Below are 16,938 nucleotides of genomic sequence, written 5' to 3' on the forward strand. Positions count from 1 at the left end.
TGTATGAGTCATGTAGATCCGCCCCCTTTCACAGTCAGCACTGACTGAAATGGAAAATCTCTCACACACACACACACACACACCCTAACCTTCCTCTCTACCCTCTCTGATCCTCTCCCCCCCTCTATAGAGCTCCACCACTGTCTGTGTCTAGAACACTGTGCGGTTCTAGAACAGCGGGTACCTCTGCGTTCTGGAACAGTCAGTGGTTGAATAGCAGAGTCTTCCTTCCTGTTCCTCATCTCTCCCCATCCCATAATATCATTACCACGGTAATCTGCTCATCACTCATTCATTACGACCTCATCACGCTCGGCCAATCGGATTAGGCCGTATAATTACAGATTCAGCAGCTGATAGCAGGAGCTGCTGCAGTAAAGCACGGTGGTCTGGGAAAGGCCTGCTGTGTGTGTGTGTGTGTGTGTTTGAACTGTCTACAGGATTTTACATGCTTTGTGTAATATCTGCCCACCCGAAGGAGACCCCAGAACACCTCTAGGACAACCTCAGACCACCTGAGAGAAACCTCCAAACATCTCCCAGAGAACTACTGACCAAAAACCACCACCTCACCTCACCTCACCTATCCTAACACACACACACACACACCTGTGTGAGAGAGGAAGCGTGTCCTGCTGCTCTCTGTGAGGATTAACAGTGAGGAAATAAAACTCTATTGGATTAACAGTTTCCTGTTAAACACACACACACACACACACACTTATCCCCTCGGCACAACCTGTACTTCTGAAAAACACATCCATCTCACTCACATGCAGTGTGTGTGTGTGTGTGTGTGTGTCTGGGGTTGCAGGAGCAGGGGGGGTTAATCAGCCGACCTCCATTCCTTAATAAACAAACTGAATTACAGATCCTGTTAAACACAGACAGTGTGCATGTCAGGTCACACACACACACACACACACACACACACACAGCAGTTTAGTGGCACCTGCTGACATTCACAGCCAGTGATGGATCTAGAACCTCCTAAAGGTCTAGAGTGGTGCGTTCTCCTGCCACACTGCCACTACACGCTAATCTCACACATCACACACTCAACACGCCCGACTGACCGACCACTCACACACACACACACACACACACAAACACCGACGCTCAGGTTCAGCCCCACAGTCCTCAATCCACACACAATCATGTACACTACAGCGTGTGTGTGAGTGAGTCACAATGATGAAACAGAGACAGCAGTGATGCAATACATTTTAATAACCGAGGCCCAAAATACACACACACACACACACACAGTCCTGTTCAGCATCTGTGGATACAGTGTATTTACATTAGGAGTACGGGCCTTTCCATCACTACGGCAACAGGGACCCTGTTTCTAACCGGGTCCCATACATCTGTCGGCCTGCATGCTGATGAAGTCTGACACCTACTCTTGTGGAACGAACACGAACACACACACACACACACACACACACACACACACACACACACACACACAGCCAGGTGTAGAGAGCTGTTCATATTCTGAACTTCAGATTAGTCACGGACACCGTTCCTCTGCTCTGATTGGCTGCCCAGTGCTGCGCCTTCTAAAAACAGACCAGGCTGAAACACTCCTTACAATATCAGCATGAATGGGTGGGGCTAAACTTCTGTAGGCTGAATGGGTGGGGCTAAACTGCTGTAGGCTGAATGGGTGGGGCTAAACTGCTGTAGGCTGAATGGGTGGGGCTTAACTGCTGTAGGCTGAATGGGTGGGGCTAAACTGCTGTAGGCTGAATGGGTGGGGCTAAACTGCTGTAGGCTGAATGGGTGGGGCTAAACTGCTGTAGGCTGAATGGGTGGGGCTAAACTGCTGTAGGCTGAATGGGTGGGGCTAAACTGCTGTAGGCTGAATGGGTGGGGCTAAACTGCTGTATTCTGAATGCATGTAGGGGGCTCTTAGATGGACCAACACCAAACCACACCCCTCCCCTCTCTCTCTCTATCTCTCTCTCTCTGGTGAGGTGTTGTGGTTGTGGTGATTAAACAGGCTGTGCTGTGATGGCTGCCGTGGTAACAGGGAAAAGTGTTTGTCAAAGAGGAGGATGGGTGAGAAAATCACTCTCTCTCTCTCTCTGTCTCTCTCACTCTCACACTCTCACACACACACACACACACTCCAGATCGTCCTGACTGTAGAAGCAGTCACATTTAATCCTCATCTTTGCTTTTTTGTTTTTGTACATTGATCGACCAGATCCACATTCTGTCCCCCCCCTTATCTGTGACCTCACACCCATTTAACCAATCAGGTGTCAGGAAACGATGCAGTTACAGAGTCAACCGAAAAATTAGTTATTGGAAAATACTGAAACCTGATTGGCTCAGACCGCTGTAATTAACATTACACTGATCCGCTCTACTCCCATCAACCTTCAGATATTTCTGCATGGAGGGGGGTGAGGGAGGGAGGGAGGGCGAGAGAGGGAGAGTGAAAGTGAGAGAGCGCGAGGGAGAGGGAGGTTAAAAGCAATGCCATCCAAACCTACAGCCCTAATGGGCCGCGAAACATCGATATAAATAGACACTGCAGCAGATGGAGGAGAAACACATGGAGAGAGCGCGAGAGCGCGAGAGCGCGCGACAGACCCCACTTTCAGAAGTGAGTTCTGAAAACACGCTTCCTCCAGCGCTGTCCTTCCACTTCTCCCCATTTCATTTCCCCGATTTTAGCTTCGTTCAGCAGGTGTGTGTTCAGGCCTGCGGTTAGCGCAGCGCTAACTGGTGGGCTATAAGCCTCCATCCCTTGTTAGCTACATTAGCCTCGCGGCCCTATTTTCGCTTTAAGCTATGTCACTCACTGGCGCCCCCGCTGGTCCGCTGGCCTCTCTGCGCTTCGCTCTGAGGGACAGGCGCTTCTTGTTTGCTCTGAAAACTCTCCCAGTAGGCGGGGTCTTCGTCAGAAAGGGGCGTGGCCCCGGAGAGCAGCTCACTGAAGCTCAACAGGGTGAAGGGCGGAGACGTGGCCTCAGCGTCCTGTGTGAACAGAGCAGCGTGTGTGTTAGTGTGTGAAGCGACGTTGTGTGGTCAGCTGTGTTTTCTGGCTGAACTCACATCACAGGCGGGACCCTCCGGCGTTCCCAGCGCCACGGCAACGTGATGATGTTTATCCAGTAAACACTCCTGCAGAGAGGAGACAGCAGCATCACTTACACACACTCACACACACAGCTGACCAATACACACTTCACCATACTTACACAGTGTTTGGTGAAAGATCCATCAACCAATCAATCGCCTGTTGCCACGGAAACAAGTAAAACGACTGTTTTAATAGCTGAGCTGTGTGAAGCTTTACTCTCTGCTGTGTCCCAATACTTACATGAAACTTCCTTTCCCGTGTGCTGTTTGGTTTGGGACAAGGCCCAAAGCAGTGCACTATACAGTAAACCGAATGCAGTTTGGGACACAGCCTATAGTTCTTGGTTCTAGACAAGGGCATGATGAGCCACTGGTCCTCTGTGCTGCTGCTGGTCAGGGTGAGTGTCAGAGGGACAGAGCCTCCCTGAGGGAACGCTGGGAACACACAGCGGGACACAGCGGATAAACACCAGCAGGACTTCCATTATTTACCTCCTTCTGTTTTCCTTTAGAGTCAGGGAGAGTGTGTGTGTCACGTTCACATGGCCTGAGCGGGACAGATATAGGCTTCTTCTCACACACACACACACACACACACACACACACACACACTGACAGGGTCTCGGAACTCTGTGTGAGATAAAACAGACATGCCTGAATAGAATGTACAGTGGGGGTTTGGGAAAGTGTGTGTGTGTGTGTGTGTGTGTGGTCGTGTGAATACTGGACCCTCTAGCCTTGTGACCTTAGTGATAACGTGACATTTCTCTACCTCTCTATCTCTCCTCGTCCAGCTTCTTTATCTCTGTTCATCTCTCTCTCACATACTCAGACACTCGATTACACACACACACACACACACACACACACACACACACACACAGACTCACACACATCCGATATGAAGTTTCCATTTCCAGCCTGTCAGTTAGGCTCTACAGCTCCCCCAGTGGTTTGTTCATATTTTTAAATGATTCTGAATCAAACCCAAATGATCACATACTGAGATTTGAGATTAATGTGACTCAATGAATCAGTTTTTTAAAGAATCATAACCTTACATACACATGAGGCAGACTGAATCATGGTGAAAGTTGAGATTTTGTGATGAACTGAATTGTCTCCTAAAGAATCATAACCTTAGTGAATCAAGATTTTGTGATGAACTGAGTCATTTCATAAAGAATCAATACATTATTGGACTGAACTGAATCACTGTGAAAGTTGAGAATTCATGATGCACTGAATCACTTGATAAAGAATCAGAACCTTACTGAATCAACACCTCTAATCCACACCCACACACACACACACACACACACACACTTCTCACCTCAAACCTCCAGCTTTCCTCCTCCTCTTCGTCCAGGTGCATTCTCGTCTGGGAGTAGACCCGCCCCTCTTGCAGCTGACTGGGCGAGATGTGAAACTCCGCCCTCTGCAGGTCAAATGCCAGCCCTGAACCGATCGCCTTGATGAAACTCTCCTTCAGAGTCTTTGACAGACGGAGGAACGGACCAATCAGTACACGCAGGCACACAATGTAACGCGTGTGTGTGTGTGTTAGTTTTCGTGTACCGTGTGTGTGCTCTAAGATGACAGCAGACTTCTATAACTGACTCATGAGTGAGAGTGATGATATTACATTACCATGGCAACAGTGATCAGCATGAGAACAATCAGCCTGCCTAATTCTCAGATGAGACACTGCACACAAACACACCCACACAATGCCGCGTAGTTAAACAGCTGTGTGTGTGTGTTTGTGTGTGTGTGATGTGTGCAAGATCACATATTCTGCTTCCCAGGGAGCTTTTGCTGCACCGGGATGCAGTTGCCATGGTTACCCAGTGTCTGTAGAACATGTCCAGTTGATCCCAGTCGGATCCGGCCGATCGGATCGTCTTCCATTCCAGCTCTGTGAACTGCCGGGTCATGATTCTGAAAAATTCCTGCACTGAGCTGCTGCCTGACAACACACACACACACACACACACACACACACACACACACACACACACAGTTAAGCTGCTACCAGGCTTTACTGCTCATTTGGTAACGGCATGAATAAAGAGGCCGTTTGTTTGTTTGTTTGTGTTTGGGTTCTGCTCATGCTCAAACGGATGATTCAGACAGACACTGCATCTGTGGGCGCACAGGGACACCTGGTGGCCATCTGGTGGTAATGCAGGCTGAATGTGTGTACCTGACCTCCCACCTCCTTTACCTGGTTTGGTGGTCTTCATCACGTCCACGCCCACCTGCCTCCCTGGTTCGGCCGCCAGCACGGCATAATCGCCCTGGTGGGACACGTTGAAGCTCCAGTGGGCGTAGCCTGGGCCAGGCGAGGGCTCGGCCAGGTACGGCTTACCACGGGTCGTCCTGCCCAATTGGAAGGCGTCCCACGGCAAGCACACCCTCTCACACACCAGCTTCCTCATCAGCAGACGCCCCCCCTACACACACATACACGCCATGAAAAGACATACCAATATTAATACAATAATAATCCTAAAGATAAACTTACATCATCATCATCATCATTAATATTAATATTATTACAATGTTCTAAACAGCTGCACAAGCCTTCCTCCTGCTATTCCTGTCCCAGTCGTTCTGCTCACCATCGCTGCTTTGGCGTCTCTGGCGAACACGAACTGTCCAATCCGCTGCTTCTCCTCCTGCTGGACGCAGCGGGCAGCCAACAGCCACTCAGAGCGGGACGGGGACCAGGCGCCACAGCGGAACGCCCAGCGCACGCCCTCCATCCGGAGCGATTCCACAAATCACTCCACTAACCAGATACCTTCAGGCTGAAGTCAAGTCTGTCCAAACGTAACACGTGTCTTACTTATTCATTTATTTATTGTATTATTCTTAGTTAATTATTATTAGTTCTGCTATTGATTACTGAATCACTGATATATTGATCAGTGTTAGTGTTCACTGGGGGGTGAATGGGTGATGCTAAACTGGGGGTGAATGGATGATGCTAAACTGGGGGTGAATGGATGATGCTAAACTGGGGGGGAATGGGTGATGCTAAACTGGGGGGTGAATGGATGATGCTAAACTGGGAGGTGAATGGATGATGCTAAACTGGGGGTGAATGGGTGATGCTAAACTGGGAGGTGAATGGGTGATGCTAAACTGGGGGGTGAATGGGTGATGCTAAACTGGGAGGTGAATGGGTGATGCTAAACTGGGAGGTGAATGGATGATGCTAAACTGGGAGGTGAATGGGTGATGCTAAACTGGGGGGTGAATGGGTGATGCTAAACTGGGAGGTGAATGGATGATGCTAAACTGGGGGGTGAATGGGTGATGCTAAACTGGGGGGTGAATGGATGATGCTAAACTGGGGGGTGAATGGGTGATGCTAAACTGGGAGGTGAATGGGTGATGCTAAACTGGGAGGTGAATGGGTGATGCTAAACTGGGAGGTGAATGGATGATGCTAAACTGGGTGGTGAATGGGTGATGCTAAACTGGGGGGTGAATGGGTGATGCTAAACTGGGGGGTGAATGGGTGATGCTAAACTGGGGGGTGAATGGATGATGCTAAACTGGGGGGTGAATGGGTGATGCTAAACTGGGAGGTGAATGGGTGATGCTAAACTGGGAGGTGAATGGGTGATGCTAAACTGGGAGGTGAATGGATGATGCTAAACTGGGTGGTGAATGGGTGATGCTAAACTGGGGGGTGAATGGGTGATGCTAAACTGGGGGGTGAATGGATGATGCTAAACTGGGGGGTGAATGGGTGATGCTAAACTGGGGGGTGAATGGATGATGCTAAACTGGGGGGTGAATGGGTGATGCTAAACTGGGGGGTGAATGGATGATGCTAAACTGGGGGGTGAATGGATGATGCTAAACTGGGGGGTGAATGGGTGATGCTAAACTGGGGGTGAATGGGTGATGCTAAACTGGGGGGTGAATGGGTGATGCTAAACTGGGGGGTGAATGGGTGATGCTAAACTGGGGGGTGAATGGATGATGCTAAACTGGGGGGTGAATGGATGATGCTAAACTGGGGGGTGAATGGATGATGCTAAACTGGGGGGTGAATGGGTGATGCTAAACTGGGGGGTGAATGGGTGATGCTAAACTGGGGGGTGAATGGATGATGCTAAACTGGGGGGTGAATGGGTGATGCTAAACTGGGGGGTGAATGGATGATGCTAAACTGGGGGGTGAATGGGTGATGCTAAACTGGGGGGTGAATGGGTGATGCTAAACTGGGGGGTGAATGGGTGATGCTAAACTGGGGGGTGAATGGATGATGCTAAACTGGGGGTGAATGGGTGATGCTAAACTGGGGGGTGAATGGATGATGCTAAACTGGGGGGTGAATGGGTGATGCTAAACTGGGGGGTGAATGGATGATGCTAAACTGGGGGGTGAATGGGTGATGCTAAACTGGGGGTGAATGGGTGATGCTAAACTGGGGGGTGAATGGGTGATGCTAAACTGGGGGGTGAATGGGGGTGTGTGGTACCCTGTGATGGACCGGCACCTTGTCCAGGAGGTATTCCTGCTTCACGCCCAATGAGTCCAGGTAGGTTCTGGACCCACAGCGACCCTGAGCAGGAGGAAGCGAATAAGAAGACATGACTGACTGAGAGTTTCTGTATTTATTCTATTTATATTATAATCTGTTAATCACTATTAATCCACCCTCAGTTCGTAAAACAGGGCAGTTTAAGATCATTAATAATGTAATGTTTTTATTCCACTCCTGTCTGAACTGCCTCGCGCAGCGCTGTGAGGCTCTCCCGCGCGCTTATTTGCTGTTTTTAGCGTAAAAACACTGTTGTTGTTATTAGCATTAGCGTTAGCGTTAGCATTAGCATTAGCATTAGCATTAGCTTCGCTCACCGCCGCCACTCTCGCCCGTTCTTCCTCCGCGCACGCGCAGTCAGCCCGCCTCTCTGAGGGCGGGACATAAACAGCGCCGCTGATTGGCCGACCGCAGGAAGGACGCGAGGCTGTGGCCAATAGCAAAGCGCGGCTGCGGAGGCGGAACCACGGCCACATAGAGCTGCGCTCACTAGAGCGGAAGCGCTGCGGAGTCTGCCCGGCGGAGCTCGCTGGGAGCGCTGGGTCTGTCTGCGGCGGCGGCCTCGGACCAGCCTCGCGGGAAGCGGCGGCGCCGGGGTGAGCTCCTACAGGAAGCGCTGCCCGGTCAGTCGGGTGCAGGGTAACAGCCGCGGAGACCAGACCTCTAAAGAGACGCTAGGGTCTAAAGGAGCGCGCGCGCTTCGGCTTCCGGTAAGAAGTTGTGGACGAGCGGATCCGAACCTCTACATCAAACAGCGGGTCACAGCAGCCCGGGTACGAACCTGAGGAGCAGGGCGAGCTCAGCTCAGGGGGCTGTATGAACCCGTATGTGGGGGCGCTGTGTCTGTGTCTGGGGGCGCTGTGTCTGTGTCTGGGGGCGCTGTGTCTGTGTCTGGGGGCGCTGTGTCTGTGTCTGGGGGGCTGTGTCTGTGTCTGTGTCTGGGGGTGCTGTGTCTGGGGGTGCTGTGTCTGTGTCTGGGGGGCTGTGTCTGTGTCTGGGGTGCTGTGTCTGTGTCTGGGGGGCTGTGTCTGTGTCTGGGGGGCTGTGTCTGTGTCTGGGGGGCTGTGTCTGTGTCTGTGTCTGGGGGTGCTGTGTCTGGGGGTGCTGTGTCTGGGGGCGCTGTGTCTGGGGGGCTGTGTCTGTGTCTGGGGGCGCTGTGTCTGTGTCTGGGGGCGCTGTGTCTGTGTCTGGGGGGCTGTGTCTGGGGGGGCTGTGTCTGGGGGCGCTGTGTCTGGGGTGCTGTGTCTGTGTCTGGGGTGCTGTGTCTGGGTCTGTGTCTGGGTCTGGGGGCGCTGTGTCTGTGTCTGGGGGGCTGTGTCTGTGTCTGGGGTGCTGTGTCTGTGTCTGGGGGTGCTGTGTCTGGGGGCGCTGTGTCTGTGTCTGGGGGGCTGTGTCTGTGTCTGGGGGTGCTGTGTCTGGGGGTGCTGTGTCTGGGGGTGCTGTGTCTGGGGGGCTGTGTCTGGGGGCGCTGTGTCTGTGTCTGGGGGCGCTGTGTCTGGGGGGCTGTGTCTGTGTCTGGGGGCGCTGTGTCTGTGTCTGGGGGCGCTGTGTCTGGGGGGCTGTGTCTGGGGGGCTGTGTCTGGGGGGCTGTGTCTGGGGGGGCTGTGTCTGGGGGGGCTGTGTCTGGGGGGGCTGTGTCTGGGGGCGCTGTGTCTGGGGTGCTGTGTCTGGGGTGCTGTGTCTGTGTCTGGGGGGCTGTGTCTGGGGGCGCTGTGTCTGGGGTGCTGTGTCTGTGTCTGGGGGGCTGTGTCTGTGTCTGGGGCGCTGTGTGTGGGGCGCTGTGTCTGGGGGCGCTGTGTCTGGGGGCGCTGTGTCTGGGGGTCTGTGTCTGGGGGCGCTGTGTCTGTGTCTGGGGGTCTGTGTCTGGGGGGCTGTGGCTGTGTCTGGGGGCGCTGTGTGTGGGGGCGCTGTGTCTGTCTGGGGGTGCTGTGTCTGTGTCTGGGGGGCTGTGTCTGGGGGCGCTGTGTGTGGGGGCGCTGTGTCTGTCTGGGGGTGCTGTGTCTGTGTCTGGGGGCGCTGGGTCTGTGTCTGGGGGCGCTGTGTCTGGGGGCGCTGTGTCTGGGGGGCTGTGTCTGTGTCTGGGGGCGCTGGGTCTGTGTCTGCGGGGCTGTGTCTGGGGGCGCTGGGTCTGTGTCTGGGGGGCTGTGTCTGGGGTGCTGTGTCTGTGTCTGGGGGCGCTGTGTCTGTGTCTGGGGGCGCTGGGTCTGTGTCTGGGGGGCTGTGTCTGTGTCTGGGGGCGCTGTGTCTGGGGGGCTGGGTCTGTGTCTGGGGGGCTGGGTCTGTGTCTGGGGGGCTGTGTCTGGGGTGCTGTGTCTGTGTCTGGGGGCGCTGTGTCTGGGGGGCTGTGTCTGTGTCTGGGGGGCTGTGTCTGTGTCTGGGGGCGTTGTGTCTGGGGGCGTTGTGTCTGTGTGTAGGGGCGCTGTGTCTGGGGCGCTGTGTCTGTGTCTAGGGGCGCTGTGTCTGGGGCGCTGTGTCTGTGTCTAGGGGCGCTGTGTCTGGGGCTCTGTGTCTGTGTCTGGGGGCGCTGTGTCTGTGTCTAGGGGCGCTGGGTCTGTGTCTGGGGGCGCTGGGTCTGTGTCTGGGGGCGCTGTGTCTGTGTCTAGGGGCGCTGTGTCTGGGGGCGCTGTGTGTGGGGGCACTGTGTCTGTCTGGGGGCGCTGTGTGTGGGGGCACTGTGTCTGTCTGGGGGCGCTGTGTCTGTGTCTGTGTCTGGGGCTGTGTCTGGGGGTGCTGTGTCTGGGGGGCTGTGTCTGGGGGCGCTGTGTGTGGGGGCACTGTGTCTGTCTGGGGGCGCTGTGTGTGGGGGCACTGTGTCTGTCTGGGGGCGCTGTGTGTGGGGGCACTGTGTCTGTCTGGGGGCGCTGTGTCTGTGTCTGTGTCTGGGGCTGTGTCTGGGGGTGCTGTGTCTGGGGGTGCTGTGTCTGGGGGGCTGTGTCTGGGGGCGCTGTGTCTGTGTCTGGGGGCGCTGTGTCTGTGTCTGGGGGGCTGTGTCTGTGTCTGGGGGGCTGTGTCTGGGGGCGCTGTGTCTGTGTCTGGGGTGCTGTGTCTGTGTCTGGGGGGCTGTGTCTGTGTCTGGGGGGCTGTGTCTGTGTCTGGGGCGCTGTGTCTGGGGGCGCTGTGTCTGTGTCTGGGGGGCTGTGTCTGGGGGCGCTGTGTCTGTGTCTGGGGGGCTGTGTCTGGGGGCGCTGTGTCTGTGTCTGGGGGTCTGTGTCTGGGGTGCTGTGTCTGGGTCTGGGTCTGGGGGCGCTGTGTCTGTGTCTGGGGGGCTGTGTCTGTGTCTGGGGTGCTGTGTCTGTGTCTGGGGGTGCTGTGTCTGGGGGCGCTGTGTCTGGGGGGCTGTGTCTGTGTCTGTGTCTGGGGGTGCTGTGTCTGGGGGTGCTGTGTCTGGGGGGCTGTGTCTGGGGGGCTGTGTCTGGGGGCGCTGTGTCTGTGTCTGGGGGCGCTGTGTCTGGGGGGCTGTGTCTGTGTCTGGGGGCGCTGTGTCTGTGTCTGGGGGCGCTGTGTCTGTGTCTGGGGGGCTGTGTCTGGGGGGCTGTGTCTGGGGGGGCTGTGTCTGGGGGCGCTGTGTCTGGGGTGCTGTGTCTGGGGTGCTGTGTCTGTGTCTGGGGTGCTGTGTCTGGGGGTGCTGTGTCTGTGGGCGCTGTGTCTGGGGTGCTGTGTCTGTGTCTGGGGGGCTGTGTCTGTGTCTGGGGCGCTGTGTGTGGGGCGCTGTGTCTGGGGGCGCTGTGTCTGTGTCTGGGGGGCTGTGTCTGGGGGCGCTGTGTCTGTGTCTGGGGGTCTGTGTCTGGGGGCGCTGTGTCTGTGTCTGGGGGCGCTGTGTCTGTGTCTGGGGGTCTGTGTCTGGGGGCGCGGGGTCTGTGTCTGGGGGCGCTGGGTCTGTGTCTGGGGGGCTGTGGCTGTGTCTGGGGGCGCTGTGTGTGGGGGCGCTGTGTCTGTCTGGGGGTGCTGTGTCTGTGTCTGGGGCGCTGTGTCTGTGTCTAGGGGCGCTGTGTCTAGGGGCGCTGTGTCTGTGTCTGGGGGCGCTGTGTGTGGGGGCACTGTGTCTGTCTGGGGGCGCTGTGTCTGTGTCTGGGGCGCTGTGTCTGTGTCTAGGGGCGCTGGGTCTGTGTCTGGGGGCGCTGGGTCTGGGGGCGCTGTGTCTGTGTGTAGGGGCGCTGTGTCTGGGGCGCTGTGTCTGGGGCGCTGTGTCTGGGGGCGCTGTGTCTGTGTCTGGGGGCGCTGTGTCTGTGTCTGGGGGGCTGTGTCTGGGGCGCTGTGTCTGTGTCTGGGGCGCTGTGTCTGTGTCTGGGGGCGCTGTATCTGTGTCTGGGGCGCTGTATCTGTGTCTGGGGCGCTGTGTCTGTGTCTGGGGCGCTGTGTCTGGGGGCGCTGTGTCTGTGTCTGGGGGCGCTGTGTCTGTGTCTGGGGTGCTGTGTCTGGGGTGCTGTGTCTGGGGCGCTGTGTCTGGGGCGCTGTGTCTGTGTCTGGGGGCGCTGTGTCTGTGTCTGGGGTGCTGTGTCTGGGGCGCTGTGTCTGGGGGCGCTGTGTCTGTGTCTGGGGTGCTGTGTCTGGGGCGCTGTGTCTGGGGCGCTGTGTCTGGGGCGCTGTGTCTGTGTCTGGGGGGCTGTGTCTGTGTCTGGGGGCGTTGTGTCTGGGGGCGTTGTGTCTGTGTGTAGGGGCGCTGTGTGTGGGGGCGCTGTGTCTGGGGGGCGCTGGCGCTGTGTCTGGGGGGCGCTGGGTCTGTGTCTGGGGGCGCTGGCGCTGTGTCTGGGGGCGCTGTGTCTGGGGGCGCTGGCGCTGTGTGATGAGCTTAAAGTACTCTCTCTGTTCTGAAAGGAAATACCGGAGTAACTGTTCTGTTTACTCTCTCCACAGTCTCACCTTCCTCATACTACTCTCACTCTTCCTCACACTCCTCCTCTCACTCTTCCTCACACTCCTCCGTCATGGACTTCCTGCAGCTGAGGCACCTGAAGCGGAAGCGGAAGAGTAACTACAGCGTGCGGGAGACGCAGACGCTGATCCGGGAGATCCAGCGGCGGCGGGACGTCCTGTTCTCGCGGCAGCAGAACACGGCGGTGAACGAGCTGAAGCGGCGCGCCTGGGAGGAGGTGGCGGAGTGCGTGAACGCGCTGGGTGAGGGCGAGGTGCGCACGGCTGGGGAGGTCAAGCGCCGGTACCTGGACTGGCGCACGCTGATGAAGCGGAAGCAGCTGAGGGCACAGCTGGCCGCCGGACTGCAGCCGGACTACGACCCGCCCTGTTCTCCTGACAACGAGGCCTCGCTCGGTGGTGAGCCGTCGCAGGACCCGGGCGGCTTTCCTAAAGAAGTGCAGGGATACTGGCAGGACCTGCCGGACCTCGGGGAGAACAGCGTTCACTCTGGAGTCAAACTGGAGGACTCGGAAGCTAGCGATTATAACGTAAGTGACCTGAATGAGCAGGTGTCCCAATACTTTTGTCCATACAGTGTATTTAATGTTGGTGTGTCCGCAGCTGGATGCTGGTGTTGGAGACTGTGTCCCAGGCGAGGTAGAAGGTGAGGGAGATGAAGATGATGAAGACTGCTTCCCCTCCATCCTGACAGATGTGGACAGGGACGAGAACGTCCCAGAAGACTTCGCCCACATCGACGAGTTTGGGGTCCTGAGCTGCCCAAAGACGCCCGCCGGACCGCCCCTGACCCGAGACCTGGGGCCTGTCACACCTGTCCCACCTGGAGTGGGCGGGGCGACGCTGGGCCTGGCTGCAGGAGACAGCACAAGCCTGCTGGTGGCGCTGGAGCGGCAGCGCCTGGAGCTGGAGAAGCAGCGGCTGCAGGTGGAGACGGAGCGGCTGCAGGTGGAGAAGGAGCGCCTCCTGGTGGAGAAGAAAAGGCTGTGTCAGGCCGAGATGGAGCGAGAGCGCCTCCAGCTGGAGAAGGAGCGTCTGGACTTGGAGAGGGAGAGACTCCGCCTGCTCATGCACCAGTCGGCGCTGCCGCAGCAAAGCCCCGCCTCCTCCACCACCATGGCCACACCCACCACCTCCTCCGCCCCGTCCTCGTCGTCCTCCCTGGATGCAGAGAAGGACAAGAAGCCCGCCTGGCCGGTGTGGACGGACCTGGAGGGGGAGAAGTTGAAACTGGAGAAGGAGCGCCTCCTGCTGGAGAAGGAGAGGCTGCAGTTCTTCAGGTTCGAGTCGGGCCGGCTGCAGATTGAGCGAGAGCGCCTCCAGGTGGAGAAGGAGAGGCTACAGCTGCACAAGGACGGCCAGCAGATGGCGCTGCACTCGTGAGCCTAAAGTAGCGGTTGACCTGCTGACCTGCGGAGCTGAGGTTCGGCCCTGATCTGACACACCTGGTCCAGGTGAACATTACAGCCAGGTGTGTTGGATCAGCCGAGACACGGCTGGAGGCTGACGTAGCTCCAGTGCTAATGGGTGGTGTATGAGCTCCATTTCAGTGGAGCTGCAGCACTGCCACACCTGCTGTGAGGTCGGAGCCCAGCGTTTGCTGGATGGAGGGAGGAGCTGGAGCTTCTGCCAGCAGAGGAGAACCTGCACATACTCGGCTGCTTCCGGAGACTGTGTGTGTGTGTGTGTGTGTGTGTTTCAGTCACAGTCACAGTCCAGTATTTCTGTGGTGTTGCTCCTTCTGTCGTCTGCTGATCTTCTGGACTGAAGCCGAGGTGTGGGCCGATACCGAGCACTGATCTGATACCACACCTCCGTTCTACACACACACACACACACACACACACACACACACACACACACACACACTATAGGGATACTCCACCTGCTTTCCAAAATTCCCTGCAGAATTCTTTGCTTAAGATTTAAACAGACTGGGGTGGCGGTGTTTGGTGAGAAACGCTCGGTTCTAGTTCAGAGCTGTTCTACAGTGGAGGTTCTAGATAAGCTCCTCCAGTCAGAGCTGTTCTACAGTGGAGGTTCTAGATAACCACCCCAGTCAGAGCTGGATTTCTACAGTGAAGGTTCTAGATAAGCTCCCCCAGTCAGAGCTGGATTTCTACAGTGGAGGTTCTAGATAAGCTCCCCCAGTCAGAGCTGGATTTCTACAGTGGAGGTTCTAGATAAGCTCCCCCAGTCAGAGCTGTTCTACAGTGGAGGTTCTAGATAAGCTCCCCCAGTCAGAGCTGAGGTTCTACAGTGGAGGTTCTAGATAAGCTCCCCCAGTCAGAGCTGTGGTTCTACAGTGGAGGTGAAGGGAAGCAGACGTCTGAAGCTCTAATAAAAGCTCCTCACAGAAAGTTCTTCACCTAATGGTGATGAAGACGCTGCCTGATGCCTGAGACACGGTTCTACCAGAGTTCTGAGAAGAGTTCGGCTCTAGAACCTGCTTTTAGAACCAGATCATTAAAATGGTGGAGGGATACATGCTGCAGGGTGTAGTGCAGCTACAGAAAGTAGTCCCTAAAGAGAACTGCATTAGTTCAGATTCTCCACTATTTTACCTTCATCATCATCATCATCATCATTCCATATAAAACTCAGGAGACTCGTATAGCTGCACTGGTGGGTTTAGATAGGAGATACATTATGGGATATATCTGTGTAATTGTAGTCATGGCGACCGACGCCTGCTTCCATTCACCTCCACTGTACAGAGATCAGCTGTCTGTGGAGAATTTAGAAAATTGGGTGGAGTTTCTCTGGAAATGTGCTCTCGGCTCGGTGGGGAGTGTGAGGTCTGCGTGATCAGGTGGGTGTTTCACTAATGAACACACTGTCTGCAGAGTCCTGCTGTAATCCTATATTCACACGGAGGAAGTGTGTGTGTGTGTGTGTGTGTTGGTATTGTGTGTATTTGTGTTTGTTTTGAAGGTTTTCCACATTGTTGTCCATCCAGAGCGGGAGTGGAGTTCGTAGAGGCTGTGTGTTAATATTGGAAGTCTGTATCGATTAGACTGTATTGATTAGAGGTTATTGATTAGGGCGTTCCAGATCCGTAGTTTAGGTTCTAAGCGGCCGTAATTCCAGACATGTCCACACAGGATCTTCACAGCGGCAGAAAGTAAACGTGGTCCGAGCTCTAGAACCACAGACAGAACATTACAACCACTCGGCCCATTCCACCCCTCCACTGATAATAATAATAATATTATTATTACCATATACCATAGCAACACCTTAACATTAGCTACACCTTAACCACCAGCAGCGCAACACACTAACACACAGCACCACCACCAGGTCAGTCAGTGTCACTGCAGTGCTGAGAATGACCCTCCACCTAAACGCTACAGTCTGCTCTGTGGTGGTCCGTCCTGTGGGGTCCTGAGCACTGAGCGACAGGGTGAGAGGAACAGCCGGAGACAGAGTGCTCCTGTGTGGTCAGTGGAGCTGCAGACCTTCTGAAAACGCTCCCCACTGCTGCTGGCTGGGAATACTGTCCACCAGAGGGAGCTCTGCTAGAACACAGCGGTAAAAACAAAGGACTGGCTCAAAAGCCGTAAGACTCTCCATTAAACATGCCTGGACCAGGTCGGGACGTCCCCCTGGCGAAGTGACCGCAATGACCGGGCCTCTGGTCCTCCTCATTCAGATGCCTTTTGTTTTCAGGGTTCAGAGACGGTTCAGAAGATTGGTGTAATCAGTGGAGATACGTACGTGATCACATGACCTGGGTAAATGAACAGTGATGAGATTTATTTTTATTGATTGATCGCTGACCCTCGAGTCGTGTTCGGGATCTGACAGAGCTTCTTTAGTTCAGGACAGGAGAAGCCCAGTGTTTGTTAGCAACGTTAGCCTAGCATCTCCTGTAGTAATCCAGAGAAGCTCCCGTCAGGTTCCGAACAGGCCGTGGCTGATCGAGTGAATCTGGGGACAGAGATCAGTCATTATGGTCAGATTGTTTATGTGAGCTGTTCCTGTGAAGTGCACTGTTACCTGTTAGCCGTGTGGAGGACTTCCTGTGAGGCTGAACGTCAGTAAAGGTGTTCCTGTGTTCACTGAACTGTGGAGTGTTACTGTGTCCTAACCCCAGCGCTGCTAAAACTGCCATCGGAGCACATCACAAGCTTAGCAGCCTTAAGCTAACCCATACAAGGCTAGCCGAACACATGCTAACAGTTAGGACGGAAAGATATCTTAACCAGCTTGAGCTGACCAGGCTTGTTTTTTTTCCCCAGAAGGCTAATCACAACAATTTAGAAGCTAGCTAATCATCATTAAAGACTAGCTAATCAACACAGAGGACGGGCTAACGTCGTCAAAGAGGAAACACACTGCTTCATTCAGATGCTACGTTAAAAACACGCTGTGTCCACGTGGTTGGGTGTTGCCTCTGC

The 16,938-nt window shown here is 55.2% G+C and overlaps 2 protein-coding genes across 5 annotated transcripts; one reads left to right on the top strand and one right to left on the bottom strand.

Annotated features, from left to right (window-relative positions):
- Positions 1-1,212: 1,212 nt before the first annotated feature.
- aasdhppt (aminoadipate-semialdehyde dehydrogenase-phosphopantetheinyl transferase) lies at positions 1,213-8,077 on the bottom strand. 2 transcript variants are annotated; one of them, XM_072672004.1, is made up of 8 exons: positions 7,981-8,077; positions 7,619-7,684; positions 5,724-5,924; positions 5,327-5,555; positions 4,947-5,068; positions 4,433-4,594; positions 3,073-3,141; positions 1,213-2,994 (listed from the first exon to the last, which is right to left on the bottom strand). In XM_072672004.1, exons 3-8 carry the CDS (start codon positions 5,865-5,867, stop codon positions 2,812-2,814), a joined length of 909 nt encoding a protein of 302 aa, XP_072528105.1. In that variant the 5' UTR covers positions 5,868-5,924; positions 7,619-7,684; positions 7,981-8,077; the 3' UTR covers positions 1,213-2,811. The 2 variants fall into 2 exon arrangements, with proteins under 2 accessions (XP_072528105.1, XP_072528106.1); XM_072672005.1 differs by having other exon boundaries at positions 7,601-7,684.
- msantd4 (Myb/SANT-like DNA-binding domain containing 4 with coiled-coils) lies at positions 7,854-16,604 on the top strand. 3 transcript variants are annotated; one of them, XM_072672001.1, is made up of 3 exons: positions 7,854-8,436; positions 12,518-13,065; positions 13,139-16,604. In XM_072672001.1, exons 2-3 carry the CDS (start codon positions 12,589-12,591, stop codon positions 13,916-13,918), a joined length of 1,257 nt encoding a protein of 418 aa, XP_072528102.1. In that variant the 5' UTR covers positions 7,854-8,436; positions 12,518-12,588; the 3' UTR covers positions 13,919-16,604. The 3 variants fall into 3 exon arrangements, with proteins under 3 accessions (XP_072528102.1, XP_072528101.1, XP_072528103.1); XM_072672000.1 differs by having other exon boundaries at positions 7,854-8,373; XM_072672002.1 differs by lacking the exon at positions 7,854-8,436 and adding an exon at positions 8,440-8,487.
- Positions 16,605-16,938: the final 334 nt, after the last annotated feature.

This window comes from Salminus brasiliensis, unplaced genomic scaffold (genome assembly GCF_030463535.1).
Source record: "Salminus brasiliensis unplaced genomic scaffold, fSalBra1.hap2 scaffold_127, whole genome shotgun sequence".
Lineage (NCBI taxonomy): Eukaryota > Metazoa > Chordata > Actinopteri > Characiformes > Bryconidae > Salminus > Salminus brasiliensis.

Excerpts from the sequence above, each read along its gene's own strand:
- aasdhppt (XM_072672004.1), bottom strand. The coding sequence starts at position 5,867 with ATGGAGGGCGTGCGCTGGGCGTTCCGCTGTGGCGCCTGGTCCCCGTCC. Across the intron at positions 5,556-5,723 it reads GAGACGCCAAAGCAGCGATG|GGGGGGCGTCTGCTGATGAG; the intron begins GTGAGCAGAACG and ends ATGTGTGTGTAG. Across the intron at positions 5,069-5,326 it reads GATGAAGACCACCAAACCAG|GCAGCAGCTCAGTGCAGGAA; the intron begins GTAAAGGAGGTG and ends GTGTGTTGTCAG.
- msantd4 (XM_072672001.1), top strand. The coding sequence starts at position 12,589 with ATGGACTTCCTGCAGCTGAGGCACCTGAAGCGGAAGCGGAAGAGTAAC. Across the intron at positions 13,066-13,138 it reads CGGAAGCTAGCGATTATAAC|CTGGATGCTGGTGTTGGAGA; the intron begins GTAAGTGACCTG and ends GTGTGTCCGCAG.